Source organism: Cladophialophora immunda (assembly GCF_000835495.1).
Source record: "Cladophialophora immunda strain CBS 83496 unplaced genomic scaffold supercont1.7, whole genome shotgun sequence".
NCBI lineage: Eukaryota > Fungi > Ascomycota > Eurotiomycetes > Chaetothyriales > Herpotrichiellaceae > Cladophialophora > Cladophialophora immunda.
In genome coordinates this window covers 409,305-432,509 of record NW_015622547.1, presented here as the reverse complement: position 1 = coordinate 432,509, position 23,205 = coordinate 409,305, and the positions used below count along the sequence as shown (strand labels likewise).

Here is a 23,205-nt window from a genome sequence, read left to right as displayed (position 1 = left end):
AATTAGGAAATTTAGGCGAAATAATAATTTGAGCCGAAACTTTTAACGTAGCGAGGAAATCGAGCCGACTGCGCAGTTCAGGACGAACACCCAGCCGTGGCCTGATCTCTTCCTGTCTAGCTTTGGAGAACGCTGGGGAAGACTCCAATATGTGTCATGGCTCTCTCAGACACGCGCAATTATGTACTTGCTGTCGAGAATAACAAGCAGGAAGCGGCGGAAATCGCTAAGTCGGTGGCACAGAGTAAGTCCGCAGATGAAGTCTGCAGATGCCTCGATCGCACTGGTTCTTGAGACTAACAGCTAAGAAATCGAGAGTCGCCAGACGACCTTGATTGAAGTAGTCCAGTCACTAGGCGAGTATATCAATGACGACGACGAGAAGATCCGCGCCAGGGCCGTTTCCTACCTGGTTGCTGTCATCTCGGCACTTCCTCCGAAATACCTGTCTAGACAACAAATCCAGGTGCTTTGCCAGTTCTTCTGTGATCGCATCGAAGATGGAGGAGCAATTGAGGGCTTGTCCAGGCTGCAGGGCCTCGAAAGATTTACAAATGAGATGGCTCAAACGGTTGTGAGAGCGTGAGTGCGGACCACCACGCTACAGCTATCCACGGACTTGCCCCGAAAGTGGTCCAAGGTTGTCTGGCAGCGAAACTGTGCAGTTGGGCTTGACTGACAAGCATACAAGGATATTTGAGCACTTCACGGACTTGCAGACACGCAACCAGGCTAGCAGGTACCGGATCCTCCAGCTCCTGAATGAATTCCTGGATCACCACCGCAAAGGTAGGATTGAATGAGCTCTTTGTCCCGGAGGTCCTGCTGACCTATTCCAGCGGTAAGGGACATGAAGGATGAGTCCCTTGTGGGTATCACGGATCTGGTGGCAGGCGAAAAAGATCCCCGAAATTTAATGTTGATCTTCTCTATGCTGAGGGTTCTCATGGTTGAATGGGACATCAAGGACCATGTACAAACCATGTTCGATTCGGTATATGCTTATTTCCCCATCACATTTCGTCCGCCTCCCAATGATCCTTATGGTATTACAGCCCAGGATCTGAAAGACAGACTACGTGAATGTCTGGCTTCTACTGGAGCGCTAGCGCCATACACTTTTCCCAATATGCTGGATCGTCTCGATTCTACCTCCACCACTGTCAAGAAGGATTGTCTACAGACTCTGACTGCCTGTACTACCAACTATGACCCTGAGACGCTGAGCCAGTTCTCAATACCTCTCTGGGATGCCGTCAAGTTTGAGGTACTACAAGCGCAAGAACAAGAGCTAGCCGAAGAAGCACTTCATGTTCTTAAAGGCATCGCTACCTGCTTGTCTACCACTGTTCACGCCTCTCAAAGCACCACATCGTCGCCACTCCACCAATACTTGACACCTATCAACAAAGAATGCCTTGAACATCTGCAAGAGCCGGCGACAAGGCAGGCAAAGGCTTCCGGGGACATCCTCAAAGCAGTGTCATCAGCCTCGATCCCAGCCTTTGAAATTGTGGTGCAAACCGTTGGACCAGCACTGTTAGCTATCTATCAATCTTCGGCGGGCTTGGTGCAACAGCGAGCGATCCTGGAGATTGCCAACCAGTTGTTCGAAGCTTCCATCGAAGTCTATGGGTCATGGGCAGCTCCAAGCCCTAAGAATCCTGAAGGGCGACAGAATCTTATCGGACAATTCAAGGACAAATTTGTGGCCGTATATAGTCAAGCCTTGATGGGGACGGTCAAGGAAGAGGTTTCATTCCGGTTGACGGCGGCTAATGGGCTGCTGCTGTGCTCCAAAATGAATTCGGTGCTTGCGGACGATGAGATCGGTCTTTTCGTCCAGTACTTCGATGATATTGTCCTCAAAGAAGAGTCCTACGGTCGAGACGAACTGAAAAGGAAAGCCATGACGGCCTTGGCTGAAATATCTCAATTCAAGCCTAATTTGATCTCCAACATCACATTCCCGGCCTTTATGGCACGCTTGCCTGACTCCGAAGAAGGGGCACGTTCTAGTGACTCAAGTGCTGTGCTCGAAGGGTTGGCGGAGATCAGCCTCGAGAAGGAACTGCTAGGGACGCTGATGAGACGTCTCCTGAATAAATTGGACTTTCTTTTCAGCTCCAGTCAAGGTCCACCATTTCCCTACACTTGCCAAATCTTGGGAACAATTCTGTACGTCTTGAACCGCAGCGTTTCGGAACAGAAGGCGACATTGGATGCATATTTCGAACGGGTGGTCGTGGCACTATCCCGAAGAATATCAGACGTCAGTCATGGTCCGCTGGCGAACGAGAACGTGCTGGATCTGCTTGGTCGAATCATGAACCTGATCGTCCGATACTCTGCGGAAGGAGCAATTCAACGCACTGCAGAAAGCTTTTATTCTTTATTCACTCAGTCATCAACCAGCGATGAGTCTCACATCCTCATCACCTTGATCAATCAGCCTACACGAACCATTCTATCGACATGGCTTTTGGCAGCTGTTCCCAGAGGCACGAACTCTTCCCTGCTCGCAAGGGACCAACTGATCCCGAGCATCCAAGACTTGGTGTCTTTTGCATCAAAGGCCCAAAGTCCAGCAGTCACTCAGAGTTGTCTTTCTCAAATTGCTCTCTACGTCAACAAGCACGTTGCTATCGCCGATCTTGGGTTCGTTGACCATTTAATCTCACAAAAATTGTCGGCGCTCAAAGACGAACCCATGGACGAGACTACAACACCCGACTTTGACATTCGCCTCCTCTTTGCTCTCTTCAAAGCTCTAATACTCCGACTTTCTCCTAGGACGAACGAGTACCTGGCCAACCTTGTCGAGCTCCTTGATTCGAGGCAGTATCCCCACCAAGTCTCTCAGCGAGCAGCCCGCGGTTTTATTACTATCCTAGCAGCCGACGACATTTTGTCAAAGCAGAATGGAGCGCAGATTAGGTTGCTTGCTCCTCAGCGTGTCTTCCAGACGCTCACGCCAATGATTTCCGACAAATTCAAAACATCGCAGTCAACACCCGAAAAGGAGAATCTTCTGGTAGCAATGAGTGGTATAATGGCGTCTGTTCCTTCGGAGATTGTGATGCCGGAGCTCCCCACCCTGTTGCCACTTCTCTTGCAGTCTTTGGACATTGCGGACCAGACTGTCAAGATTGCTACCTTGGAAACTTTTGCAGTCGTTATATCGAACAATCCCTCTGCACTCGAAGAAAGTGGACACATACCTGCACTGGTGAAGCGACTTATCGCGGTAGCGACAGTGTCGAAATCTAAAGCAGCCGGTCCTGTGAAAACTACCTCGTCCGACAAGGGGAATGCGCCAACTGGCCCAGCGAATCTGCCGCAAACCCGTCGCTTTGCAACGCGTTGTCTTGCTTTGATGCCAAAATACATCTCGGCCAGTGCATCACGAGCCAACCCGCTGATCGCACTCAAGCGCGAAGTCCTGCATGGTCTGACTAATATTTTGGATGACACGAAGCGCGATGTGAGGAAGGAGGCCGTTGACGCGAGAGCAGCATGGTTAAGAGAAGTTGATGATGTAAATGATGACGATGCATAGACATGACCGTGGGACGTAACAGGTACATAAATGGGCCTATAGAACCAACTGCAGATCAGAAATAGAGAGGCATGGGGAATAATCATTTCAAACATGAAGAGTGCGATGACTTCTCCGGATCAAAGGCGTGTGTAGTTAGTTATACGGACCTACGGATAGTCTATAAGGCTCATTTCAAGTGTATCATTCTGGCACTAAACTGTCTCTCCAGGCGAATGCGATCGCCAGACGTAGAGAGGGATAAGCGACATTCCTGGCTCGGGGGTCGCAGCCTTATGTGGCAGTGGTGGCAGCCTTGTGAGGATTACATAAGTAAAGTTCTGCGGAGAAACTTTTTTGCCCTTTCAAGCCCGCAGGCAAAATCCTCATTGCCAATTCCAACATTCCACGCGGTGCTCTAAAGACCATGATCCGATAATAGTGCCAGGTTGCCATTCAAGCAGTGTGTCGACTGCACAAACCGTCAACTCAACAGCCGATGAAGCGCCTGAATCAAGCGCGGATCTCATTTCCAGGTGAATTCCACTCCCATAAGAATTCATACCATCTTCTCCGACATGTCTGAACAGCGGTCCAGCGAACCCCGCATCAGGTCTCACAAGAGGAATACGACGCACCGCAGACGTCGCGACGATGACGACTTTGACGAGCGATGGGGCGATGAGGAGGTTGTGGAGGACGATGAACATGGCGCAGATGGCGATTTCGTGGAATCCTCGTCCAAGCGGGTAAAACTTTCAGATGGTTCGGCATCGCACCGATCGAGGAACCATACACCTCCGGAAACGGATGGAGACAGGGCACAGAAGGAAAGAGAAAGAGACGCGAGGGAACGAGATGAATTTGCGAAGCGGCTGGCGAAACGGGATGAAGAGCGGGCAAAGAAAATTGTGGAAGACAGGTCCGCCGCCAAAGACAGTGCAACGGCTCAGCGACGGGCGTTGGCCGATGACGCAGCGGCAAGAGAGGCCGCCATGCCAGACCTCAGACTGCGTTCGCGACAGGACTATTTGAAGAAGAGAGAGGCAGAGCGGCTGGCTCTCTTACGAAAGCAAGTCGCCGAGGAACAAGCGGAACTGAGGGACAACCCAGATCTGTCAAGGCGAGAGAAAGAGGAATTTGCACGCAACAAGGAGATTTTACGCCTTGCTGAAGAGAGACTGGCAATTGATGATCACCTCGACGGATATGCTCTTCCTGAGGACTACATTACGGAAAAGGGCAAGATTGACAAACGCAAAAAAGAACAGGCTTTATACCAGCGTTATGTCGATCGAGATGAGGCTGGGAGAGAACGATATGTTACCGAGCACGAGGAATGGGAGAAAGAGCAGACCAAGAGAGCCGAAGCCCAAATTAAAAGGTCAGAGTATATCGATGAGGGCGAGTACAACTATGTATTCGATGAGAGCCAACAAATGAAGTTCATATTGTCAGACACTCTGGAAGGAGATAAAGGCATGAGCAGGGAGCAGAGGGAGATGCAGCAAAGGCTAAGCGCTGCAGAAGCAAAGGCCAAAAGCATTGAAGAAACGAGAATGAGTCTACCCATCTATCAATTCCGGGATCAGATCATTCAGGCGGTCAAAGAGCATCAAGTTCTGATCATTGTGGGTGAAACGGGAAGCGGAAAGACAACACAGCTCCCGCAGTACCTCCATGAGGCTGGCTTCACGAAAGGTGGCATGAAGATTGGGTGCACACAACCCCGGAGAGTGGCTGCTATGTCAGTCGCCGCAAGAGTCGCAGAGGAAATGGGTAAGCGATTGGGAAACGAAGTCGGCTACGCCATACGATTCGAGGACAACACCAGCGAGAAAACCGTGCTGAAATATATGACGGACGGTATGCTGCTAAGAGAACTCCTGACCGACCCTGAACTGTCTCAGTATTCGGCCCTTATGATTGACGAGGCGCACGAACGGACAGTGAGTACTGATATTGCATGTGGCCTGCTGAAGGACATTGCACGAGCGAGACCCGATTTGAAGCTTCTGATCTCCTCGGCCACAATGGACGCAAGGAAGTTTCAGAAATACTTCGACGATGCACCGATCTTCAATATTCCTGGAAGGAGATATGCAGTGGACATACATTATACCGCCCAACCAGAAGCGAACTATCTAGCTGCCGCCATCACAACAGTCTTCCAAATCCACATCACGCAGGGAGCAGGTGATATTCTCGTTTTCCTAACTGGGCAGGAGGAGATTGAAGCAATGGAGGCTAGTCTACAAGAGACAGCTCGGAAGCTAGGAAGCAAGGTCAAGGAGATGATCATCTGTCCCATTTATGCCAACTTGCCAACAGACTTGCAAGCCAAGATTTTCGAGCCCACACCTGCTGGGGCGAGGAAGGTGGTCCTAGCTACCAACATCGCGGAAACATCATTGACTATCGATGGTATTGTCTACGTCATTGATCCAGGCTTCGTCAAAGAGAATCAGTACAACCCTCGGACCGGCATGGAGTCCTTGGTCGTTGTCCCCTGCAGTCGGGCCTCAGCTGGTCAACGAGCCGGCCGTGCTGGACGAGTTGGACCCGGCAAATGCTTTCGACTTTACACTGCTCAAGCATATAAGAATGAACTCGAGGAAAACACCACTCCAGAAATACAGAGAACAAACCTGTCTGGCGTCATCCTCCTGTTGAAGAGTCTTGGAATCAACGATCTTCTCGACTTCGACTTCATGGATCCACCTTCTACTGACACCATCGTCCGTGCCGTCGAGCAACTATACGCGCTGGGCGCGCTGAACAATGCTGGGGAGCTCACCAAGATCGGTCGCCAAATGGCCGAGTTCCCAACAGATCCCATGCTCGCGCGCGCAATCCTTGCAGCAGACAAGTATGGATGCGTGGAGGAGGTTCTCTCTATCATCGCAATGCTGGGAGAAGCATCAGCACTGTTCTTTCGACCCAAAGACAAGAAAATCCACGCCGACAGTGCCCGGGCCAGATTCACGAACAAGGACGGTGGCGATCACCTCTCACTGCTAAACATCTTCAACGAATGGGTTGATTCCGACTACAGTTATGTCTGGGCCAAGGAAAACTTTCTACAACAGCGAAGTTTGACTCGAGCGCGTGACGTCCGAGACCAACTGGCAAGGCTATGCGACCGGGTTGAGGTGGATGCCAGCAAGACTTGTGGCGGCGCATCAAACATAGAACCGATCCAAAAAGCCATCACTGCAGGTTTCTTTCCTCATTCAGCTCGACTTCAGCGAGATGGCCAGAGTTACCGCACGGTCAAGAACGGGCAAGTCGTCTACATCCATCCCTCAGGCGTTCTGATGGAGAGTCGGCCGAAGTGGATTATCTACCACGAACTGGTATTGACGAGTAAGGAGTACATGCGCAGTTGCATGCCCTTGAAACCGGAGTGGCTGATTGAAGTGGCGCCACATTATTACAAGAAGCAAGATTTGGAGAGCCTGGGTGTGGAAAGGAAAGTACCCAGAGGAGAAGGCAAGGCTCAAAGTAAGATATGACAGAGTGGGAGGTGATGCCAAATGAGACCCAAGATAGAAAAATGTACTTGCCAACGGATGAAAACTGCTTCCTTCCCAAAGACTACCAAGCGACGAAATATCTTCGGCCTCGTCCCCACGCTCTGTGTGACGCTGGGTGGCTGGACAAGGCTTCAGCCTGACAATGGCAGCCTCGTCCCTGCCAAGCCCCACACGTGCCGTCCCGCAAAGCTTCGCGTAGTTTCAGAGCAAACTTTTATTTTGTCCTATTTTTTTTCCCTCCTCCGCCTGAGCCGAGAATAATCGCCATGTAAGTAATCTATCTTCGATCCCGAAAGACATCTTCTGTCCAGCCATGTCGCAAGGCTCAGGACCAGCCCCCCATCCGAGCTGCAAAGTCATCCTCGCAGGCACCATCGCGAAGGGGCTTCTTGCGGAAGTCCAGGCCGGTCTGAAGGAACTCGATCGTAAGCCACATCTGCTCGGGATATTGGCGAACAATGATCCCGCCGCGAGAGTCTATGCAGACTGGACAGAGAAGACGTGCCGTGAGAAGTAAGTTTTTCTTTTGGTCTTCATCCCGGCGCACAAGTCTTGTGCAGCATGGGGGTAGGATATCCAGAGAGGAAACAGTGAAAGAGGCGAGCGCTGGAGGATTGAAACTGGGCTCTTTCCCTTTGTTGTTCTCCGAATGCGTCCTGACATGATTCTTGACAAAGTGGCTTCTCGTACACCCTCCAAGAAGCGGCCAAAGACTCAGTCGAAGAGGTAGTGCTGGCGGCCAACGCTAATCCGGCCTACGACGGCATCATAATATACTACCCCATCTTCAACAATCGCGGCCAAGACCAGTACATCCAGAATATCGTGGCCCTTTCCAAAGACGTGGAGGGGCTCAGTCACCAATACATATTCAACATGTATCAGAACATCCGGTTCTTGGACGAGGCCCAGATGATGAAAAGCATCTTGCCGTGCACTCCGCTGGCGGTGATCAAAATCCTGGAGTACCTGCACATTTACAACACGATCTTGCCCTACGGCAACAGACTGTTCGGCCGCACAATCTGCGTGGTCAATCGCAGCGAAGTCGTCGGCCGTCCGCTCGCCGCTTTGCTCGCCAACGACGGCGCGTGTGTGTATTCCGTCGACGTCACGGGCGTGCAGCAGTTCACCCGTGGCGAAGGCATCCGCAAGCGGAAACACGAGGTGGTGGAGAAGGAAGGGTGGACCATCGAGAATTGTGCTCCCTTGTGCGACGTCGTCGTCACAGGAGTGCCCGGCGACGCCTACAAATTCCCGTGCCACTTGTTGAAGGAAGGGGCTGTGTGTATCAATTTCGCGAGCGACAAGGTAAGCCATTTGCTGGGTTTTTGACCCCCTCCACCCCCCGCTTTGTAACGCTCGAATGTCGTCCTCACGGATCCTGACGCCTTGCAGAACTTCCCTCCCGAGGTCAAAGAAAAGGCGTCCATCTACGTCCCCGCGATCGGCAAAGTCACCATCGTCGTCCTCCTGCGCAACCTGCTGCGTATCGTGCAGAATCGCCAGGCGCACTTGAAGACCGAGCACCAATCCCAGCTTCGGGCCTCGGCCCACGGAAACTCGACGGGAGCAGAGGCCAACACCACCGCCGGAGACGGACAGAAACCGGAAGCGGCACCGAACTGTGTTGCGAGGTAACTAACTCGGTGCGCTAGAGCTTGAACCGTCGTGGTGCGTTCCGCCGATGGCCATCTGCCATCTCAGTGTGGCGATGCGCTGTATCGGGGAAACGACTCGATGTCTCGATGTGCGTTCTCGGAAGCGCACCGCTGTTTTCCAGCTCCAATAATCGGAGAGCAACGTCGATTTCCAAATATTTCCCTCTGCTCTGCATTTCATGGCAGGAGACGATATACCGGGATTTCCAAGTTCATGCATTGAGAAACAGGAGACACACTCGCATCTGTCCGGTTGCTCAAGCGCAAAAGGAACATTGTCTACGAAGGAACGTATACCGCATCTAAGAGTTACAGGCCTCTCCTTCACGAAGGGTGGGAATATCCAAGAATAAAGTGGTGCGCAAGGGAAACTGGTCTTGCCAATCGTCCTTTCAGAATAAGGACCCAAATACTCAGCGTCACATCGATTGCCTTCAGTGATTCTGCCCTTGGATGCGACTGGCTATGCATCATTCGGACCGCCCTAGGTCCTCTTCAAACGATGATATGGCCAATGCGACGACCAGTCGTCAATAGAAGAGTCTACGCGATGAACAATAAACAGAATTACCTTCTAAACATAGCGGTACACACGTTTTCCACTTGGTCCCGTGGATGTTACCAATGTCTAACAGCATCGAAGGGTCATGGACATCGTCATTCGTAAGCAGCTGCTGCATCGCCACGCGCCGTCGACTGGCGCAAGAAAACACGATTAGGGTGACCATGATTCTCCCGTCCGCGAGAAACAGCTTGCAGTCCATCCACCCCTTGGAATTGTTTGCATACCATGCAACTGAAGTATATGATCCAGAATGGACTGGCATTGCGGCATGGACCTGATCCCTGCTTTTGTCACCAGATCGGAAAAGCGGCCTGTAAACCAGCTCTCGCTCTCATCCACCAAGAACCCGGGGCTCGAAGCTGAATGTTCTACCGTCGCGCCAGTCCAAAGAACCCACAGCATGAGTGTGAGCCGTCCAGAGTCAGCTTGTGGTCCCGCTGTGTCCAAAATGGCCGCTCCGTAAACCGTAAGTATTTGTTGAAGTTGGCTCAGCATAATAGGATTCCATGTGAATAGCCTCATGGCCTCCGTCATCCGGATGTTCTCGATACCACCCAGTTCGCGAAGCCAATATATCGCACAAAGGGTCGCAGCAGCGACTTCAAGTTTCTGCAATATGGGAGTCCACATTGTCAAGTGGTTCTCTTGGCACAGTATGCCGGGGACATCGAGATGTGCATAAAGGTTCGTCAATCTCCCAACCGTCAGTATGATTTTTGATACGGCGTACATCCATGTCTGAGAAGTATTCAGCGATATTTGCCTGCGAATTTTCACAATGATGTCGAGCGCTTCTTGAGCATCGAGGAATAGAGCACGGATTTCACCTTGCAGATAGGAATCTAGGTTTTGGTCTGCCTCGGACCTCATTGTCAAAAAGTGCGGCGAGACTTCTTCCCACAACGGGAGAAATTGTTTTTCGGCCCACGCATTCTCACTGAGGTCAACAGAAGTCATTGACAGATTCATGACAGCCACTTGGACTTCGAGGTATATCACACTGATGTAGTGGTGGAAGTTGAAGGATGGATCTGCAAAGACTTCATCCTGGTGCGTCGCGAAGATGTCCTTCAGGACCGTAACATGTTGATAGAAGGCCTGCCTGTCTCCCAAAGAGCTATCGGCGAAGAGGAGGATCAAGAGGGCGCGGTAGAGTCGAGGGATGCTGATGTGAGGAGTAGTGGTCATGTACTCTTTGAGGGCAGCTACCCCCTGGTACCGCAACTTGTGTGCTGTGTCGAGATGCTCTGGGTTCGCCGTGATCATGTACCTGGTGGCGGCGATTCGAGACAGATAGCTATGGTTCGCTATGCTGTCGTACAGATAGGCTTTGCACTCGGCGACCCACGTCTCGGTGAAGGGAGCCTGGCTGGGAACATTCTCTTTCGCCGTCATGCGCAGCTCAAGTTCTCTGAGGGCGGGAACGACACAGTCCCTCTCAAAGTCGAGAAGTGAGTTGGTCGTGGCTGTACGCTGCTCAGGGAGTATATTGGGAGGGTCTGGGCTGTTGTTTAGCAGGACGACGTCGAGCAAAGGCGGTAGGCTGCGAATGGATCTTGACGAGGAAGACGGTTGGGCCGTTTCGGGGGGTCTCTCCTCGCGGATGGCGCGGCTAGGAACCGACTTAAGAGGCTTTAATTGAGGATCAATGGCTTCATGGAACCTGGATGATTCCAGAAGACGACGAGCGTCTTGTCCCTTTTTCCAGCGACGGTAGCCGTGGACATGGCGCGTCACTCTCTGGCGGTGTGGAAGGGTACTCAGGCTCGACGCATCGACATTGACAAAAGAAAAATCTCCTTGGAACATCGGATCAGGGGGCATTATGGCCACAACGCCGAAGACGAGTGAAATAAGGCGCGCAAAAAAGGCGCTCGTTTCCGTGGGACGGTAGAAATAAGTAGGAAGAAGGCAGAGAGAGAGACTGATCTGCAGTCAGAATGCTGCTGTTGGTCCCGAGGCGACTTACCGGAAACAACGGACGCTGTGACCAGCGATTGAAGCGGCGACAGCTTGACCGAAGCTTCACTTCCAGGGAAATGGACTTAGGCACTGACCACGCCTCTTGGGGGGTTCCAGGTAAGTTTTTGCACGTGTGGCAATTTACTTCTCGCAGGTTTCCTGCCACCCCCCCAGATTGGGCATCGCGAGCGCCATGGCTGGCTAATGCCACGCCCGTCCTTGCCACTCCTTTATTTTCTCACAACAGCTGGATGGATTGGAAAGAGAAGGGCGTGGTGGTGGTCCAATCATCAAGACTCCTTCGAAAGAGAAGCCACCAAGCTGATTTGCATATTTTGTGGAGTCCACGGGGACCATCAGGGCAACAGCTTAGTCACCTCTCGCCTACTGGTACTTATAGTCCAGGGACCGCCAGGGGATCTCATGTTCGCGAGCATCTCAGATCTATTTCTTTCTGGAAGCATGGGGACGCCCTTTCGTTGCGTTTCCAGGAATCCCTCCGACTCCTAAAGGTAGGACGTACGATGTGGAAGATGAGGGATTCAACCAAAGTCTGGGTGTTTCGATTGATATTGATTTTGAGGCACCATCAGCAGGCTAGAGTATGGTAAATTGACGTTCAATCACTACTACATGCGAGGCTCCGATAACACCGAAAACCGACATCAACTACTGCCACCAAGAACCAAGTTCCGAAGATTTTCAGGCTAGACCCTCGACCCTGACGCCTATCGTGTGAGGACAGAGATGCAAAGACTACTATCCAAAATCCAAACTCAAGGTAGGTTCAGCAGGTCTTCAAACTCTGGGAGATCAATGGACTCCAATGTAGGCAATCTGTCGAGTTGCGTGCTATCCGACATTCGGCTCTGGCGAAAGACGCTGTGGCGGCCGGCAGAGACAGGCAGTGTGGTGAGAGAAAAAGCATCGAACTGGTCGAACTCCGTGCTAGGGGGCTTTGGAACCCGGAAAATTGGGGGCATGTCTTGTTCAGAGTAAGTCGAGAAGGCTGCAATTTGTGCGTGGAGGTATGCGATGCGTCCTTCCAGCTTCGTCACTATCTGCGCCTGCTGCGAGTATGAGTCGAGCAGCCGCTGATGCTTTTCGCCGAGATTTTCCAAAGTCGACTTCAGACTTTTGAGGTGCTTCTCTTTGCGTTCGCGAAAAGCACGCTGAGAGGCGCGGTTTTGCGCTCGGCGCCGCTGCGAGTCGTGCTCTGTCAGACTTGTGCTTCAACCGTTTCAAACATGGTGCAATCTTCTGTGAGACGCCTCGAACATTCCCAAGTTTGATCTGCTTGGAAAGCATTGCGAGCTGACTTACCATCTTCGTGCTGGACACTGCCGATTGCTCCGAATCTGTGGATGTGGACGTTTTTGGTTGCTCGATGGGCGAGGCTTCGACATCATCGATCAAATTCAATCCATTACTGTCAACAGAGCCATCGATGCCACCAGGGAACATGTTTGGGACATCCATACTGCCGAACTGGTGGAATTCGTCCAGCAACTAAGTCTGACTGTCAACACTGGTTCTCTTCCCCAGCGTGCCCCTGTCAAGCTGCGCGGACTTACATCGAGATTGCCAAACTCCCCCGGATCTACAAGAAAGAGTTCCGACGGTACGAAAGTCGAAAGGGGATCAAGATGTGAGGCGTTCATGACGGCCATTGTTTGGGTTATGAGATCGACTGTCGAACGGCGATGGATCCGCGATCGATGACTTGGCCTGAGAAGATGTGTTTGAAGATCGGAAAGTGATCGAGGATCGAGACACGAGCCTGGCCAGGTCCTGGTCGAGAGTTATGTCTTTACATAAGGTACAGATGCGGATCTGAAGAGGGTCTTTTGTTGGTATGCGGTACTTTGCACGATGCCTCCACCTTGGAATCCCTGAAGAACCTCGTCAAGGGCCCCGTTTGAGACGACGCTAGCTAAGGCTTTGCCCCACCAGCAACTAGTGCTGGCCAATGGCACAGAGGCTTTGCTCTTCCCGATGCGGACTAGCGATATTACATCGCAGTTATAGCGGCATGCCCAGACAAAGTGTTCTGCAGGGCACCAGGCGGGAAAATCAGTGGCTTGCAGGGAGTTATTCCAAATGGCTTTCCCAGTGACGCGAGCATGTCCTGAGCCCTTGCTGCATGGGACTAAAGAGCCCGCTGTGACTCAAAAGCGTAGTAGTCAGCTTCCAGAACATCCTGTGGCTTGCAAGTGCAGCCCAATAAGACCCCCTTGGCCCTCTGATTAATCCTTTGGCCCCAAAGCAAATGATATTCAGGCCCCGAGAAAAGCTGCGGTGTCCCGGATGAGGCACTGCCAAGATGTCGTCCAACCCCGAGCCGGGTCAAGGACACGGTTAATGCCAGAGACATATCAACACGTTGAAACATATTAGCAGACCTGTCCACTTCGAGTAAGGTTTAAGAGAGACTTATCCGCGATAGGAAAGCACAACGTCATGAAAAAGCCACCCCCCCGGGGGCCGGGGGTGCGAGATATACTCCTGCGCAAATATCATGGACAGACGTTATGGTAGTACTCGATCAGCAAAATTGCTACACTGCAATTACGCAAGCCGGACAATGAGCAAGCATCTCGTCGCTTAATAAAGCTGAAACCGCTCTAACTGGGAGGGCCAAATCGGCGGGAAGCCGTCGCTTTCGAGCCATCAAACATGCGAGATATCATCAAATGTGGTTCGATATTAAAATGAGTTCACACAACTTTTTTGGGGGAAGGTCTTGGAAGGCAGCCATGACATTAAGCCGGCCTCGTTCCGCATCGATGATGCTAAAAGCTCGATTTCAGTGTGGATGCGTGCTTAGGAGATGTCCTCGGCATTTCGAAGCATTCGCAAAGCGTCTTCTGGAAACTGGGCCTGCCGCAGACCTAGGCTTTGCTGCTATGTAACTCTTCAAGACATGGAGTCAGCGGCGACACTATTACTTCATGGCGGCACGGAGCACAGTATCATAGGCTACTGGCGCCCTTTTATTGAGGCGGGACGTTGTGGTCTCTCTCTGTCCCAAGACTTAGTAATCTGCTCGTGGAGTGCAGATAGGGTCGGGCCAAGGACAAGATGTAGTTCAGCCTTGTGGGCATTCCCGTCCCTGTGGCAGCGGCAGCGGCAGGAGCAGCAGCAGCAGCAGCATCGACGTCTCTCTTGCAAAAGAATGGACATGTAATTTTTCTCCCGTCAGCAGACCCTGCCCACTTGCAATATCTCCTCGCTCGAACCCCGGACCGTGCCACACACCACCATCAAACCACTCCAGGAGTAAACGAACCGTGTACTGTGGTGGAGTCTCCCTAAGGGTCCGAACAGGCTTGGCAGTAGATACTAGCAGCGTTGGCCAGCGCGGCCAAAACGGACACTTCCATCCACCTACTTGTAGAACACACAGCCACCACCTTCAGACACCGCAAGGGGAACCGCAATTTTCCATCTTGGGAAAATGGGGACGTCCTTGGGGTGGCAGTCAACTTGATACTTTGGATGGTTTTGCCTATGAGACGTCCTAGCTCCCAAGAGCCATTCTCAAAACAGTGCGCCAGAACAGATGTTCGATTGGACGGTGAAGGGGAGGCCGAAATAGGTTTATCGGCACGACCGACCTGGGGTTTGCCAAATGGACGGGTATTATGATATTGAACCCCTTGATCTAGCTTTTTGAACTTGCAGCAGTGAGAGGAAGTGGGTGGCGGAAGACCGCCAGGGCAACGAGTTTGCAATCCGACGGCCAAGTTGCAAGACGTCTACGAGGACCCGTTTAGGCTTCCTGGGAGCCGCTTGCCCGACGGTGAATGTCAGGTTGGGACCATATTCTCTTCTGGGTAATTCTCAGAGAACCCCTCTTTTGTCGTATATTTTCGATCCATCCGAGATAAGCCGTGATTGGGCAGCCTCGTCTCGGGCCCATCGTGTCGCCCACCCGCCAGGGTCTTTACTCAGCGGTGTGTAGTTGGAGGCACCCATTGCTGTTTGTGTCCAAGGACCTTCAGGCACGACAAGCCGATTTCTCAAAAGAATTGGTCGGTCAAGACGGCAACCGAGTAAGCAATTGATAGTATGCCACATGCGGAGCAACGAGAGCTTGAGATGGCCAGGCTGTTGTGCTGCGGCTTTGACAGCACCAAGCGACCAGTCTAGAGCAGCTTTCTATCCGGTAATCACAGGATCCCAGAGCCGAGGTTGGATATAGCGCCATATCTATCGGATTTTCTACTAGATGCAAGGTAAGTCATCTATAAGACGATATCCACGCCTCAAAATGCAAGGTCTGAACCGTCACCGTCGCAGCTCTAAGGACCACTCTGATCCTGTTCCTCTACAAGTCACTGGGGCCTTGGCTCTTATCTCATTCACCCCATTGATGATCGAACATGCGAGTCTTCAACATGGGGTTGATTCCAACTCGAGAAACTGCAACCCCCCAACAGAGCCTTTCTTGTCTTCGGTGTTGTTCTCCCCGGAACTTCAATTCTAACGCGACAATGGTCCCTCACAGCTTGGCCTTCTCGCCGATCGAACCGATCTTCAATTTGGGACCATACTTCTTAAGGACAGATTCATTGTGATACTAGGTGTGCGTCAGCTTCGACTTCTTGTCAATTGTCCTTGAGCCCTGACTTGGCGCATGGGTATCACCACTCGCTCGGAGGGGCGTGTGCTCACCTTCCAGAATTGCTTTGTAGCATCCTTGCCGCCAACTCGTTTCAAAATCTTTGCTCCACCAGGGTGCTCGTCCACAAAGTTGGTCACGTCGTACACAGACCCATCAATGATGATGTACATGCCATCGCTGGCGGTGGCGGTGTGTTTAGCCACATCGGCGGTCGTGAATGTTTTGGACATCTTGAAAATATTATGGAGGAAGTATTTTAGCCAGAGGTATCGGTGGGTTTAGGCGGATGTATGCAATGGCGGTCGAGCTTGTCGCTGACTGGGGAAGTGAGGCGGCGCGTTCGCGGAGCTTGCTTCGACTAGCCTTAAAAGCAACAGCTTCTGATGACTAGGATAAGGCTGCCACTTTGTCCGAGAACGATTTCCGAGGATACCGTTAAAAAAGACAGGTCGTGTGCCGAGTGCGCTCGAGATGCAGGAGGCGGGAGGACGAGGGTATGAGCGGACTCCAGCGGCGAGACAGGCTGCAAATCAATCGACGTTATATACAATCGGGCGGAGGGTGATGCAAGCGTCGTAGATTACTCTATAACAGAGGTCGAAGAAACAAACGTCAAAGATTGATCACCGGCGGGAATATTAATCGATCAGCAGAGACGCAAGCGATGGGAAAAGGTGGGAAAGATGCCGAGGTCCAGTTCCTGGCCGATTCCGACTTTCTCGGCCCGGTCAGCCAAGTTGCCAGCCGTGTCATTGGGCCTGCGCCTTCACCTCCACTACACTACAGCTGAGCACTTCATCATCCACACCATGGAGAGATACATATTACATTCCTGCGATTCGAAAGCTTGAACCTGACACTTTCGCCGTCTGCGAGCCTGCGATCTTCGAGGAGATAATGGAGTGCTGTACGCCAAAGGCAGAAGGTCGCAATTGAGTGCCGGCCGAGGTCACCATCGACCGTTCTTAGCATTGCAAGATATCCTCGCAGGCCTTTCCCTCGAACTTCTGATAAAATCGGCCTGTCTGCCCGTGGGAAGCTGCTCTGGTTGTATGAATAATAGGCTTTCATATCATCGCTCGGAACCTTCGTCGACCACAAGTTATGGTAGAATGCATCAAAAGCAAGGACCATGCGATCTTCTTGCCCATCCTCCGGTAGCTGTTTTTCCAGTCTAGAGGTCCATTGTCTTTTAGGAAGGGTCAGTGAGCGTGGCTGGTAGCGACGTCCGAGGTGAGTCAAGGCTAACGTCGCTCTGATTCCATTGCTTTGCTTCCATTTCGTTTCTGGCTTGATCAGATTCGACCTCATCAATGACGAAACGCTGAGCAATCTCCACCTTGTGTTCAGAAAACAGCCCCTACTTTCTGGATCAATCGCCTTGAGACTAAGATCAACGGGAAGCTCTTCTGGCAACAGATCCTGGACATGGTAGGGAACTGATATATTTCAACGCTACGGACAACAATACTGCATATACTGGTCAGGATAGGCTCACTGCCATGATGTACCATCGCTCAACGCCCTGGCACTGATACAGATCGAGATTCATTGCAGGTTTGACACGTCAGTTCCCCGAATGTCTGCCTTGGTCAAAACTTCGCAATAACTCCTTACCTGGACTGATGCATTGCGCTCGCTCTTAGCCCAGGAGGTCCGCACTTGGGGTCCGGTCATTTCCTAAAGGTTGTGGACTGATTGCTGGCCAGACTGCGCCTTGAAAAGCCTTACGAAAATTGTCCGAGGAAGAACAATGGGGAGATTTCTCCACCATTCCCAACAATGGTGCAAGAGGCAGCAGCAATCTGAACACCGATACGTCAATCGGCGATCTACTCAAGTACTATGGACAGCCGCCCGATATGCCTGCTCACAGAGCGCTGGCGGCAAGTGGGAGATCAACGAGAGGCCTAGCGCTGCTCAGGGAAGCAAAAGCCAAGGTGCAGAGGAATGCTGGGCGGGTGGGAACAATTGAGGGGGCATTATGGCGAGTGGGCGGATTGAGTATAGTACAATACTATCAGCCTTACGGGATACCCTTGATCTGGCACGAACCATAGGTATGCGCACTATAGGTGGTTGTGGTTAGTTGCATGTGAGAAAGTCTAGTTTTTGGCCCTGCAGTTGTTCGAACCGGTAGATGTGGCCCGCGGGAGAAACGATGAGCAAAGACATATGAGCAACAATCGTACGCTTTGTCAGACAGACAGCCCGCTGGAAGAATCTGCTCTTCGCCCGCAAAATAAACGACGGCCATGGGGGCTGCGGGTTCAATGAGGGCGAAGCCGCTAATAAATAATATCATCTCGGAGGTCTCGTTTTTAAATTCGACAAGGCCCAAACAGCCTTGCTTAGGTGGACGCCGACGAGAGCAAAAGAACCAATCATGCAGCATGGACAGCAGCCTTGCAGCTCGAGATTTTCCACTAGTCCCGTGTAGGCATTCGCACCATCTCCATTAGGAAAAGGCCGTGAGATGGGGTCCAAGTGGGCGAATATTCCGTTTTGAAGTATAAACAGCGACAGAGGATAGAGCTCTCTCTGCTGGAAACATCCGCACATCTTTTCCAGACAAAGAGAACCTCTTCTTGTGTTGAGGTGATCCTTTTCGAGTTGAAAGACTTAAAAACCAGCGATAAGACGATGGCGTTTGGTGGTGAATGGTTAGCAGAAACGGCGGCATGCTCATCCCTGGTACGTGAAGTGTCGAGCTCCCGATGTTGCTGTTATAGCGCTTCGCTGACGCCTCTACTCATAGACTATGGAAGAGGAAACCCTGAATTACGGATACATGGATCTCAGTCTCTACCACCTGGGACCAACCACGACGTCAATTCCATATGTCACAGAAGCGGGCGCCGCAACCATCTATGAGACGGGGAGTAGTGGATCGTGCGCGACCAGTCCTGCGGAAGGCGACATGAAGATGTCGAAGCCGCGGAGACGAAAAGCCCGCATGACCGAGGTCGACGCAGAAACGCAATCGGTAAGCAAGCCTCGTCCTCCAATGCGCACGCCGCAGACCCGTTTAGAGAAGCCCCCCCATCTGATCGCCGTCTCAAGCGTCGTCGAGCACAGAACAGAGAGTCCCAGCAAGCCTACCGACATCGCAGGGAGGACTATATCCACAGCCTCCGGAGCCAGATCGTCGATCTGCACCTGCGCCATCGGGACCTCTGGCAGTCGTACTACTCGCAGGACAGGAGACTGAGCCTCCTCAGGGAAGTGGCCGCCGATCTCACCATGGAGGTCACTGTCCTACGAAGAGGCCAGTCACAGAGTCAGCTGCGCCACCACCAGCAATCAACTCCAGATCAACCAGTCTGCCTGGGCGACAAGGGCGATGGCACCCCGATCTCGCCTGACTTGATCTATCCGGGGTCTGGCTCAACTTATGTCGAGAGTAGCGGCACGGTCTTCTCGCCACGGAGTGAGGGTTGGGAAGAATGGCTGCCACGGTCAGAGCCGACGTACTCGGTTAGTCACAGGTTCGAGGACATAGACCTGCCGTAAAAGCCACAGCATCAAGTCAAGGGTGCCGCGCAATATGTATGTAGGCGGCGCCACAGCTTATGCTTGACCCGACGACCGCCGCTGATCCCAATGATGTGTTATCCTGCGGCTCGCTGAAGTGGCCGTCCGCAGGCATGCCAGTGCAGAATGCAGCCGGTGTAGATGAGATTCAAAGTGGCGGAGGCAGCATGTCACTCATTTGCGGCCTGGGTCAGAGCGAAGGATTCTTCGTCTTTAGACAGTCGCATCAAGTCCCATTCTGTTCGACCTACCACCTAGCCTCTAAGCAGCACACTCAGACGAGAGTATCGCGTCAAGAAAGCAGACGTACAGTATACAAATGCAGGAGAAAATAGTTCGTGGCACATTGACGTGCGAGTCCCCCCAGTCGGCCCTTGCTTGCTAATCAAAAGCCGTCTGTGATCGTATCTCAAAAGTCTCTTAGCTTCATCAGCGTCGTATACAGCGTCATAAGACACGGTTCGAAGGAGAGTCGAGGTCTAAAGCCTTCGGGAACGCAGCTCCGTGGTATCGCTCTTATGGTATGTGCGCTGGCCAATAGGAAAGCAACGATTGAGTATGAGGCCCACAATGAAACAGTGTATGTACTCCAATCAATCCCAATATTACCTCTTACGAAGAGCAAGTAAATTGCGCGGCAGGACTCCCAAAATTGCTATTTGAAGTCCTGCAGGAATGGTGTCATGGTATCTTTGCCGCGGCGGTGTCACCATAGACGAATCCCTCCCCAAGATAAATGGTTGCACCTCCGCCATACCACAACGTGCCATTCCGGAAGTCGAGACCTTTCTCCTCGCCCACCACCCATTCGCCTCCAGGCCTGATCAAGTGCCCTTCTTGGGGCCAATATTCTGCTTCAAGCCACTTGTTGATCATTTCGAGCTCATTGATCCAGTGTCTCCGCTTCTTGATGTCAAGGGTCGCGGTCTCGTCCAGCGGATCCCCGCCAAACACATTGGGAGAGTTAAACCTGGCGATAGTAAGATGGGCCGAAGGCACAACATATCTAGAGCCAACTTGAATTCCTGATTCTGTAATGGTAGCATAAGTATCGCGCCGCAAATGGTGATATGTGTATCGGTCATCATCAGCCGTCCGACCATTTGAAGGCGACTCTCCGGCAGCGGGCAGAAAGCTCAGCGCAAGAGCCGCCGAGTCGTAGCTTAGAAGAGGTTTGATGAGCCTAGCTCTATACGAGGACGTGTGATCAGCGATGGTTTTGCAGTGATCTTTGAGCGTATTCATTAGGCCAGTAATCTCATCTTCGGTCTTGGAGTGTGCGACTTCCATCACCGTCATATGTAGATTGTCAAGCGGCATAAGCCAGAGGTCTGTATAGTGAGCCGCAGGGAATCCTCCAAGGGGCGGAGCCATACCTGGGGCAGCGTCCTTTAGCTTGGACTGTATGACATCTACCAATGTCTTGACTCTCTGAGGTGGTCGTCCCCAAAAGACGAGACAATGCCGAGGGTCTATGTATGATATGTCCTTCCGGGGTCCATCAAGCTTGACAAGGTGCTCGTCGAGGATCCAGCCTTTGAAGTCATCGCTGAGAATCTTCTCTCGTTGTTGCGCATTCCGCGTTGTTCGATGTGTAGAGTACCGTTCTTGAATGAGCTTCTGAGGCCATGCATTAGATAAAATCACAGCACAGAGTAGCGGGTTCGGCTGACAGGGTCACCATGGCTCGCATTGATCAGGCCGTCGAAAGGGTTTGCAGTGACAGGAGTGGATGTTCCAGACAGATCTTCAAAGTCAACTTTGGCCATGGCTGCCTCCTACCACCGCTTCTACGGTCGGCCTGACCTAGATGGAGGGTTGAAGACGAGGTTGAAGTGCAACCCAGTTGTGACGCGTCGTGGGGAGATGGTGTTTCGGAAAAACGTAAATCCCCCATATGCCTGACTAAGCAGATATTCTTCGGGAAACCTGCCCTAAGTTTCGGCTACCGCACATTTTCGCAATGTGCGTCTTGGCATCTAGCGGCGGGTTGCGCTCAATCCTCGACATCCCCGTCGACAAATTCAGTCTGCAATAACCACCGAACCTTGCTCAAAGATTTGCGGCCAGTCACTCAGTCAAGATGGTGAGTAGCCCTTCTATCCTACCTTCGCGATGTGCTCCGCCATACTTCCCTGGGACGATGCACGCCTCCCGGCAGGCGACCGATGAGACAAACGATAAAGAGATGGGCCACAATGCGAGCAGAGATGGAACAGCGAGCCGGATCGCCTACTACATAGACTCGAATTGGGCATCTGGAAGATCTATCGTCCAGGTCTCGGCCGGCCTGTTGGGATGGTACAATTTGAGGGGTTTTGGATACGGCTTTTTTGATCAAACTTCGAATCCTCAAGCGTTCTGGAAATGCTAACTGGTGTCTCTTCTCCCATCAGGTCAACGTTCCCAAGACCCGCCGCACCTACTGCAAGGGCAAGACCTGCAAGAAGCACACTCAACACAAAGTCACACAATACAAGGCCGGCAAAGTACGATTCCCCCCCCCTCAGAACCAATTTGTGCATAACGGCATTTGGTGAAGTGGACACTGACAAGCCGCTGGATTAGGCCTCGCTATTCGCGCAAGGAAAGCGTCGATATGACCGCAAGCAGTCCGGTTACGGTGGTCAAACGAAGCCCGTGTTCCACAAGAAGGCCAAGACAACCAAGAAGGTGGTGCTGAGATTGGAGTGCACAGTATGCAAGACCAAGGCACAATTATCGTTGAAGCGATGCAAGCACTTCGAGTTGGGGTATACTACAATCTTTGTCTCGAAAATGAGAGGGCCGAGGCTGACAATTTTTCTGCAGTGGTGACAAGAAGACGAAGGGTGCGGCTCTTGTGTTCTAGACATGGTGGAGATTTTGCGGTGCTCCAGTGGGATGGCGAAATACGAGGCACAAGTGCGATCCAATCTCAAAGATTCATCTCGGGAAGTCAGAGATCACAATGGAACTCGGTTGATGGGAATGAGATGGTGAAACAACCACCCGGTCCGGCAACATGTGAAATACTCGCATGCATTTCAATCTGTCACCTGGGGGTCACGAGAGACTGGCGCTCTGAGCGAGCAGCCTGCATTCTGATGACCAGCGTCCGCAATTGAATGTTACTGTCCGTCCTGCTTTTGCACATATTCGAGTTCAGTTGCTACATCTGTTTCCAGCCCACAGATTTGACCTCGTCCCTTTCAGCCCTCCAATCCTGTCCTCCCAGAGAGTGCGATTACAGGTGTCTATATTCCTTCCAAGGATAATCATGTCGGTGTTGCCATGATGTTGGAGCGGTATCATGCCCCTCCCAGAGAAGGAAATCAACGGGAGAAAGGTGTCTCGTTCTTTCGTAGGCGACCACTAAACCTAGACTCTTCAAGGCAGGGCGTCGGGTGACCAAAGAAGGGAGACTTGGGTCCTCCTTTGTCGTCACTCGAACCCCCAACCACAACTAGGAGGCCCGGCCCTTCGAACGGAAAAGTCGGCACAGTGGAATACGTCCCTCCCAAATACGAAGCCAGATGCGACGAGCGTGATTTTGGTGGTCGCCTGTAAACTTTCCCCCAAGTTGCAAACAAACATATTGGCTGACCCCGCGAAAACAGGCTCCCTAGGCTCCGCTTATAGGTACAGTAGTCACTTGTGGTTGATAATAGGAGGACCCGAGGCCACCAAATAATGGGCGGGTTGCAACAAAGGACAGATGGCGCACCCCACGGCGAACCACCCTGCCTCGCTTTGGGTATGCGCCAACGTCTCCCCGCTCCTGGTGCCCTCACTGCTGCTTG

At 52.1% G+C, this 23,205-nt stretch overlaps 8 protein-coding genes across 11 annotated transcripts; 5 read left to right on the top strand and 3 right to left on the bottom strand.

Moving 5' to 3' along the window:
• The first annotated feature begins 80 nt into the window (after positions 1-80).
• Positions 81-3,718, top strand: PV07_10975. 3 transcript variants are annotated; one of them, XM_016398360.1, is made up of 4 exons: positions 81-244; positions 309-582; positions 692-789; positions 840-3,718. In XM_016398360.1, exons 1-4 carry the CDS (start codon positions 157-159, stop codon positions 3,557-3,559), a joined length of 3,180 nt encoding a protein of 1,059 aa, XP_016242922.1. In that variant the 5' UTR covers positions 81-156; the 3' UTR covers positions 3,560-3,718. The 3 variants fall into 3 exon arrangements, with proteins under 3 accessions (XP_016242922.1, XP_016242924.1, XP_016242923.1); XM_016398362.1 differs by having other exon boundaries at positions 309-640; XM_016398361.1 differs by having other exon boundaries at positions 309-789.
• Positions 3,719-3,934: 216 nt separating this feature from the next.
• On the top strand, positions 3,935-7,128 carry PV07_10974 (uncharacterized protein). The gene is made up of 2 exons (XM_016398359.1): positions 3,935-4,074; positions 4,137-7,128. The coding sequence occupies exon 2, from the start codon at positions 4,534-4,536 to the stop codon at positions 7,051-7,053; it is 2,520 nt and encodes an 839-aa protein (XP_016242921.1). The 5' UTR covers positions 3,935-4,074; positions 4,137-4,533; the 3' UTR covers positions 7,054-7,128.
• A 195-nt stretch (positions 7,129-7,323) lies between these two features.
• Positions 7,324-9,556, top strand: PV07_10973 (uncharacterized protein). The gene is made up of 3 exons (XM_016398358.1): positions 7,324-7,587; positions 7,752-8,385; positions 8,473-9,556. The coding sequence occupies exons 1-3, from the start codon at positions 7,388-7,390 to the stop codon at positions 8,713-8,715; spliced, it is 1,077 nt and encodes a 358-aa protein (XP_016242920.1). The 5' UTR covers positions 7,324-7,387; the 3' UTR covers positions 8,716-9,556.
• PV07_10972 (uncharacterized protein) lies at positions 9,535-11,057 on the top strand. The gene is made up of 2 exons (XM_016398357.1): positions 9,535-9,984; positions 10,054-11,057. Exon 2 carries the CDS (start codon positions 10,384-10,386, stop codon positions 10,753-10,755), a length of 372 nt encoding a protein of 123 aa, XP_016242919.1. The 5' UTR covers positions 9,535-9,984; positions 10,054-10,383; the 3' UTR covers positions 10,756-11,057.
• Positions 11,058-12,038: 981 nt separating this feature from the next.
• Positions 12,039-12,932, bottom strand: PV07_10971 (uncharacterized protein; the record flags this gene model as incomplete). The annotated part of the gene is made up of 3 exons (XM_016398356.1): positions 12,039-12,464; positions 12,586-12,771; positions 12,837-12,932. 3 exons carry the CDS (start codon positions 12,930-12,932, stop codon positions 12,039-12,041), a joined length of 708 nt encoding a protein of 235 aa, XP_016242918.1.
• Positions 12,933-15,408: 2,476 nt separating this feature from the next.
• Positions 15,409-16,544, bottom strand: PV07_10970 (uncharacterized protein). The gene is made up of 2 exons (XM_016398355.1): positions 15,940-16,544; positions 15,409-15,844 (listed from the first exon to the last, which is right to left on the bottom strand). Exons 1-2 carry the CDS (start codon positions 16,117-16,119, stop codon positions 15,767-15,769), a joined length of 258 nt encoding a protein of 85 aa, XP_016242917.1. The 5' UTR covers positions 16,120-16,544; the 3' UTR covers positions 15,409-15,766.
• Positions 16,545-19,895: 3,351 nt separating this feature from the next.
• Positions 19,896-21,272, bottom strand: PV07_10969. 2 transcript variants are annotated; one of them, XM_016398354.1, is made up of 3 exons: positions 21,097-21,272; positions 20,800-21,043; positions 19,896-20,754 (listed from the first exon to the last, which is right to left on the bottom strand). In XM_016398354.1, the coding sequence occupies exons 1-3, from the start codon at positions 21,190-21,192 to the stop codon at positions 20,105-20,107; spliced, it is 990 nt and encodes a 329-aa protein (XP_016242916.1). In that variant the 5' UTR covers positions 21,193-21,272; the 3' UTR covers positions 19,896-20,104. The 2 variants fall into 2 exon arrangements, with proteins under 2 accessions (XP_016242916.1, XP_016242915.1); XM_016398353.1 differs by having other exon boundaries at positions 19,896-21,043.
• A 145-nt stretch (positions 21,273-21,417) lies between these two features.
• On the top strand, positions 21,418-23,003 carry PV07_10968 (60S ribosomal protein L44). The gene is made up of 4 exons (XM_016398352.1): positions 21,418-21,509; positions 21,820-21,912; positions 21,992-22,176; positions 22,235-23,003. The coding sequence occupies exons 1-4, from the start codon at positions 21,507-21,509 to the stop codon at positions 22,272-22,274; spliced, it is 321 nt and encodes a 106-aa protein (XP_016242914.1). The 5' UTR covers positions 21,418-21,506; the 3' UTR covers positions 22,275-23,003.
• Positions 23,004-23,205: the final 202 nt, after the last annotated feature.

What these genes read in the sequence shown, in the direction of transcription:
- PV07_10975 (XM_016398360.1), top strand. Translation starts at nt 157, where the DNA reads ATGGCTCTCTCAGACACGCGCAATTATGTACTTGCTGTCGAGAATAAC. An exon ending in CGCTAAGTCGGTGGCACAGA is followed by an intron (nt 245 to 308) that starts GTAAGTCCGCAG and finishes CTAACAGCTAAG; the next exon opens with AAATCGAGAGTCGCCAGACG. An exon ending in CCTGGATCACCACCGCAAAG is followed by an intron (nt 790 to 839) that starts GTAGGATTGAAT and finishes GACCTATTCCAG; the next exon opens with CGGTAAGGGACATGAAGGAT.
- PV07_10972 (XM_016398357.1), top strand. Translation starts at nt 10,384, where the DNA reads ATGTTGATAGAAGGCCTGCCTGTCTCCCAAAGAGCTATCGGCGAAGAG.
- PV07_10968 (XM_016398352.1), top strand. An exon ending in CACAATACAAGGCCGGCAAA is followed by an intron (nt 21,913 to 21,991) that starts GTACGATTCCCC and finishes CCGCTGGATTAG; the next exon opens with GCCTCGCTATTCGCGCAAGG. An exon ending in TGCAAGCACTTCGAGTTGGG is followed by an intron (nt 22,177 to 22,234) that starts GTATACTACAAT and finishes ATTTTTCTGCAG; the next exon opens with TGGTGACAAGAAGACGAAGG.
- PV07_10970 (XM_016398355.1), bottom strand. Translation starts at nt 16,119, where the DNA reads ATGTCCAAAACATTCACGACCGCCGATGTGGCTAAACACACCGCCACC. An exon ending in CTACAAAGCAATTCTGGAAG is followed by an intron (nt 15,845 to 15,939) that starts GTGAGCACACGC and finishes ACGCACACCTAG; the next exon opens with TATCACAATGAATCTGTCCT.
- PV07_10974 (XM_016398359.1), top strand. Translation starts at nt 4,534, where the DNA reads ATGCCAGACCTCAGACTGCGTTCGCGACAGGACTATTTGAAGAAGAGA.
- PV07_10973 (XM_016398358.1), top strand. Translation starts at nt 7,388, where the DNA reads ATGTCGCAAGGCTCAGGACCAGCCCCCCATCCGAGCTGCAAAGTCATC. An exon ending in GAGAAGACGTGCCGTGAGAA is followed by an intron (nt 7,588 to 7,751) that starts GTAAGTTTTTCT and finishes TTCTTGACAAAG; the next exon opens with TGGCTTCTCGTACACCCTCC. An exon ending in TCAATTTCGCGAGCGACAAG is followed by an intron (nt 8,386 to 8,472) that starts GTAAGCCATTTG and finishes GACGCCTTGCAG; the next exon opens with AACTTCCCTCCCGAGGTCAA.
- PV07_10969 (XM_016398353.1), bottom strand. Translation starts at nt 21,192, where the DNA reads ATGGCCAAAGTTGACTTTGAAGATCTGTCTGGAACATCCACTCCTGTC. An exon ending in ATGCGAGCCATGGTGACCCT is followed by an intron (nt 21,044 to 21,096) that starts GTCAGCCGAACC and finishes GCATGGCCTCAG; the next exon opens with AAGCTCATTCAAGAACGGTA.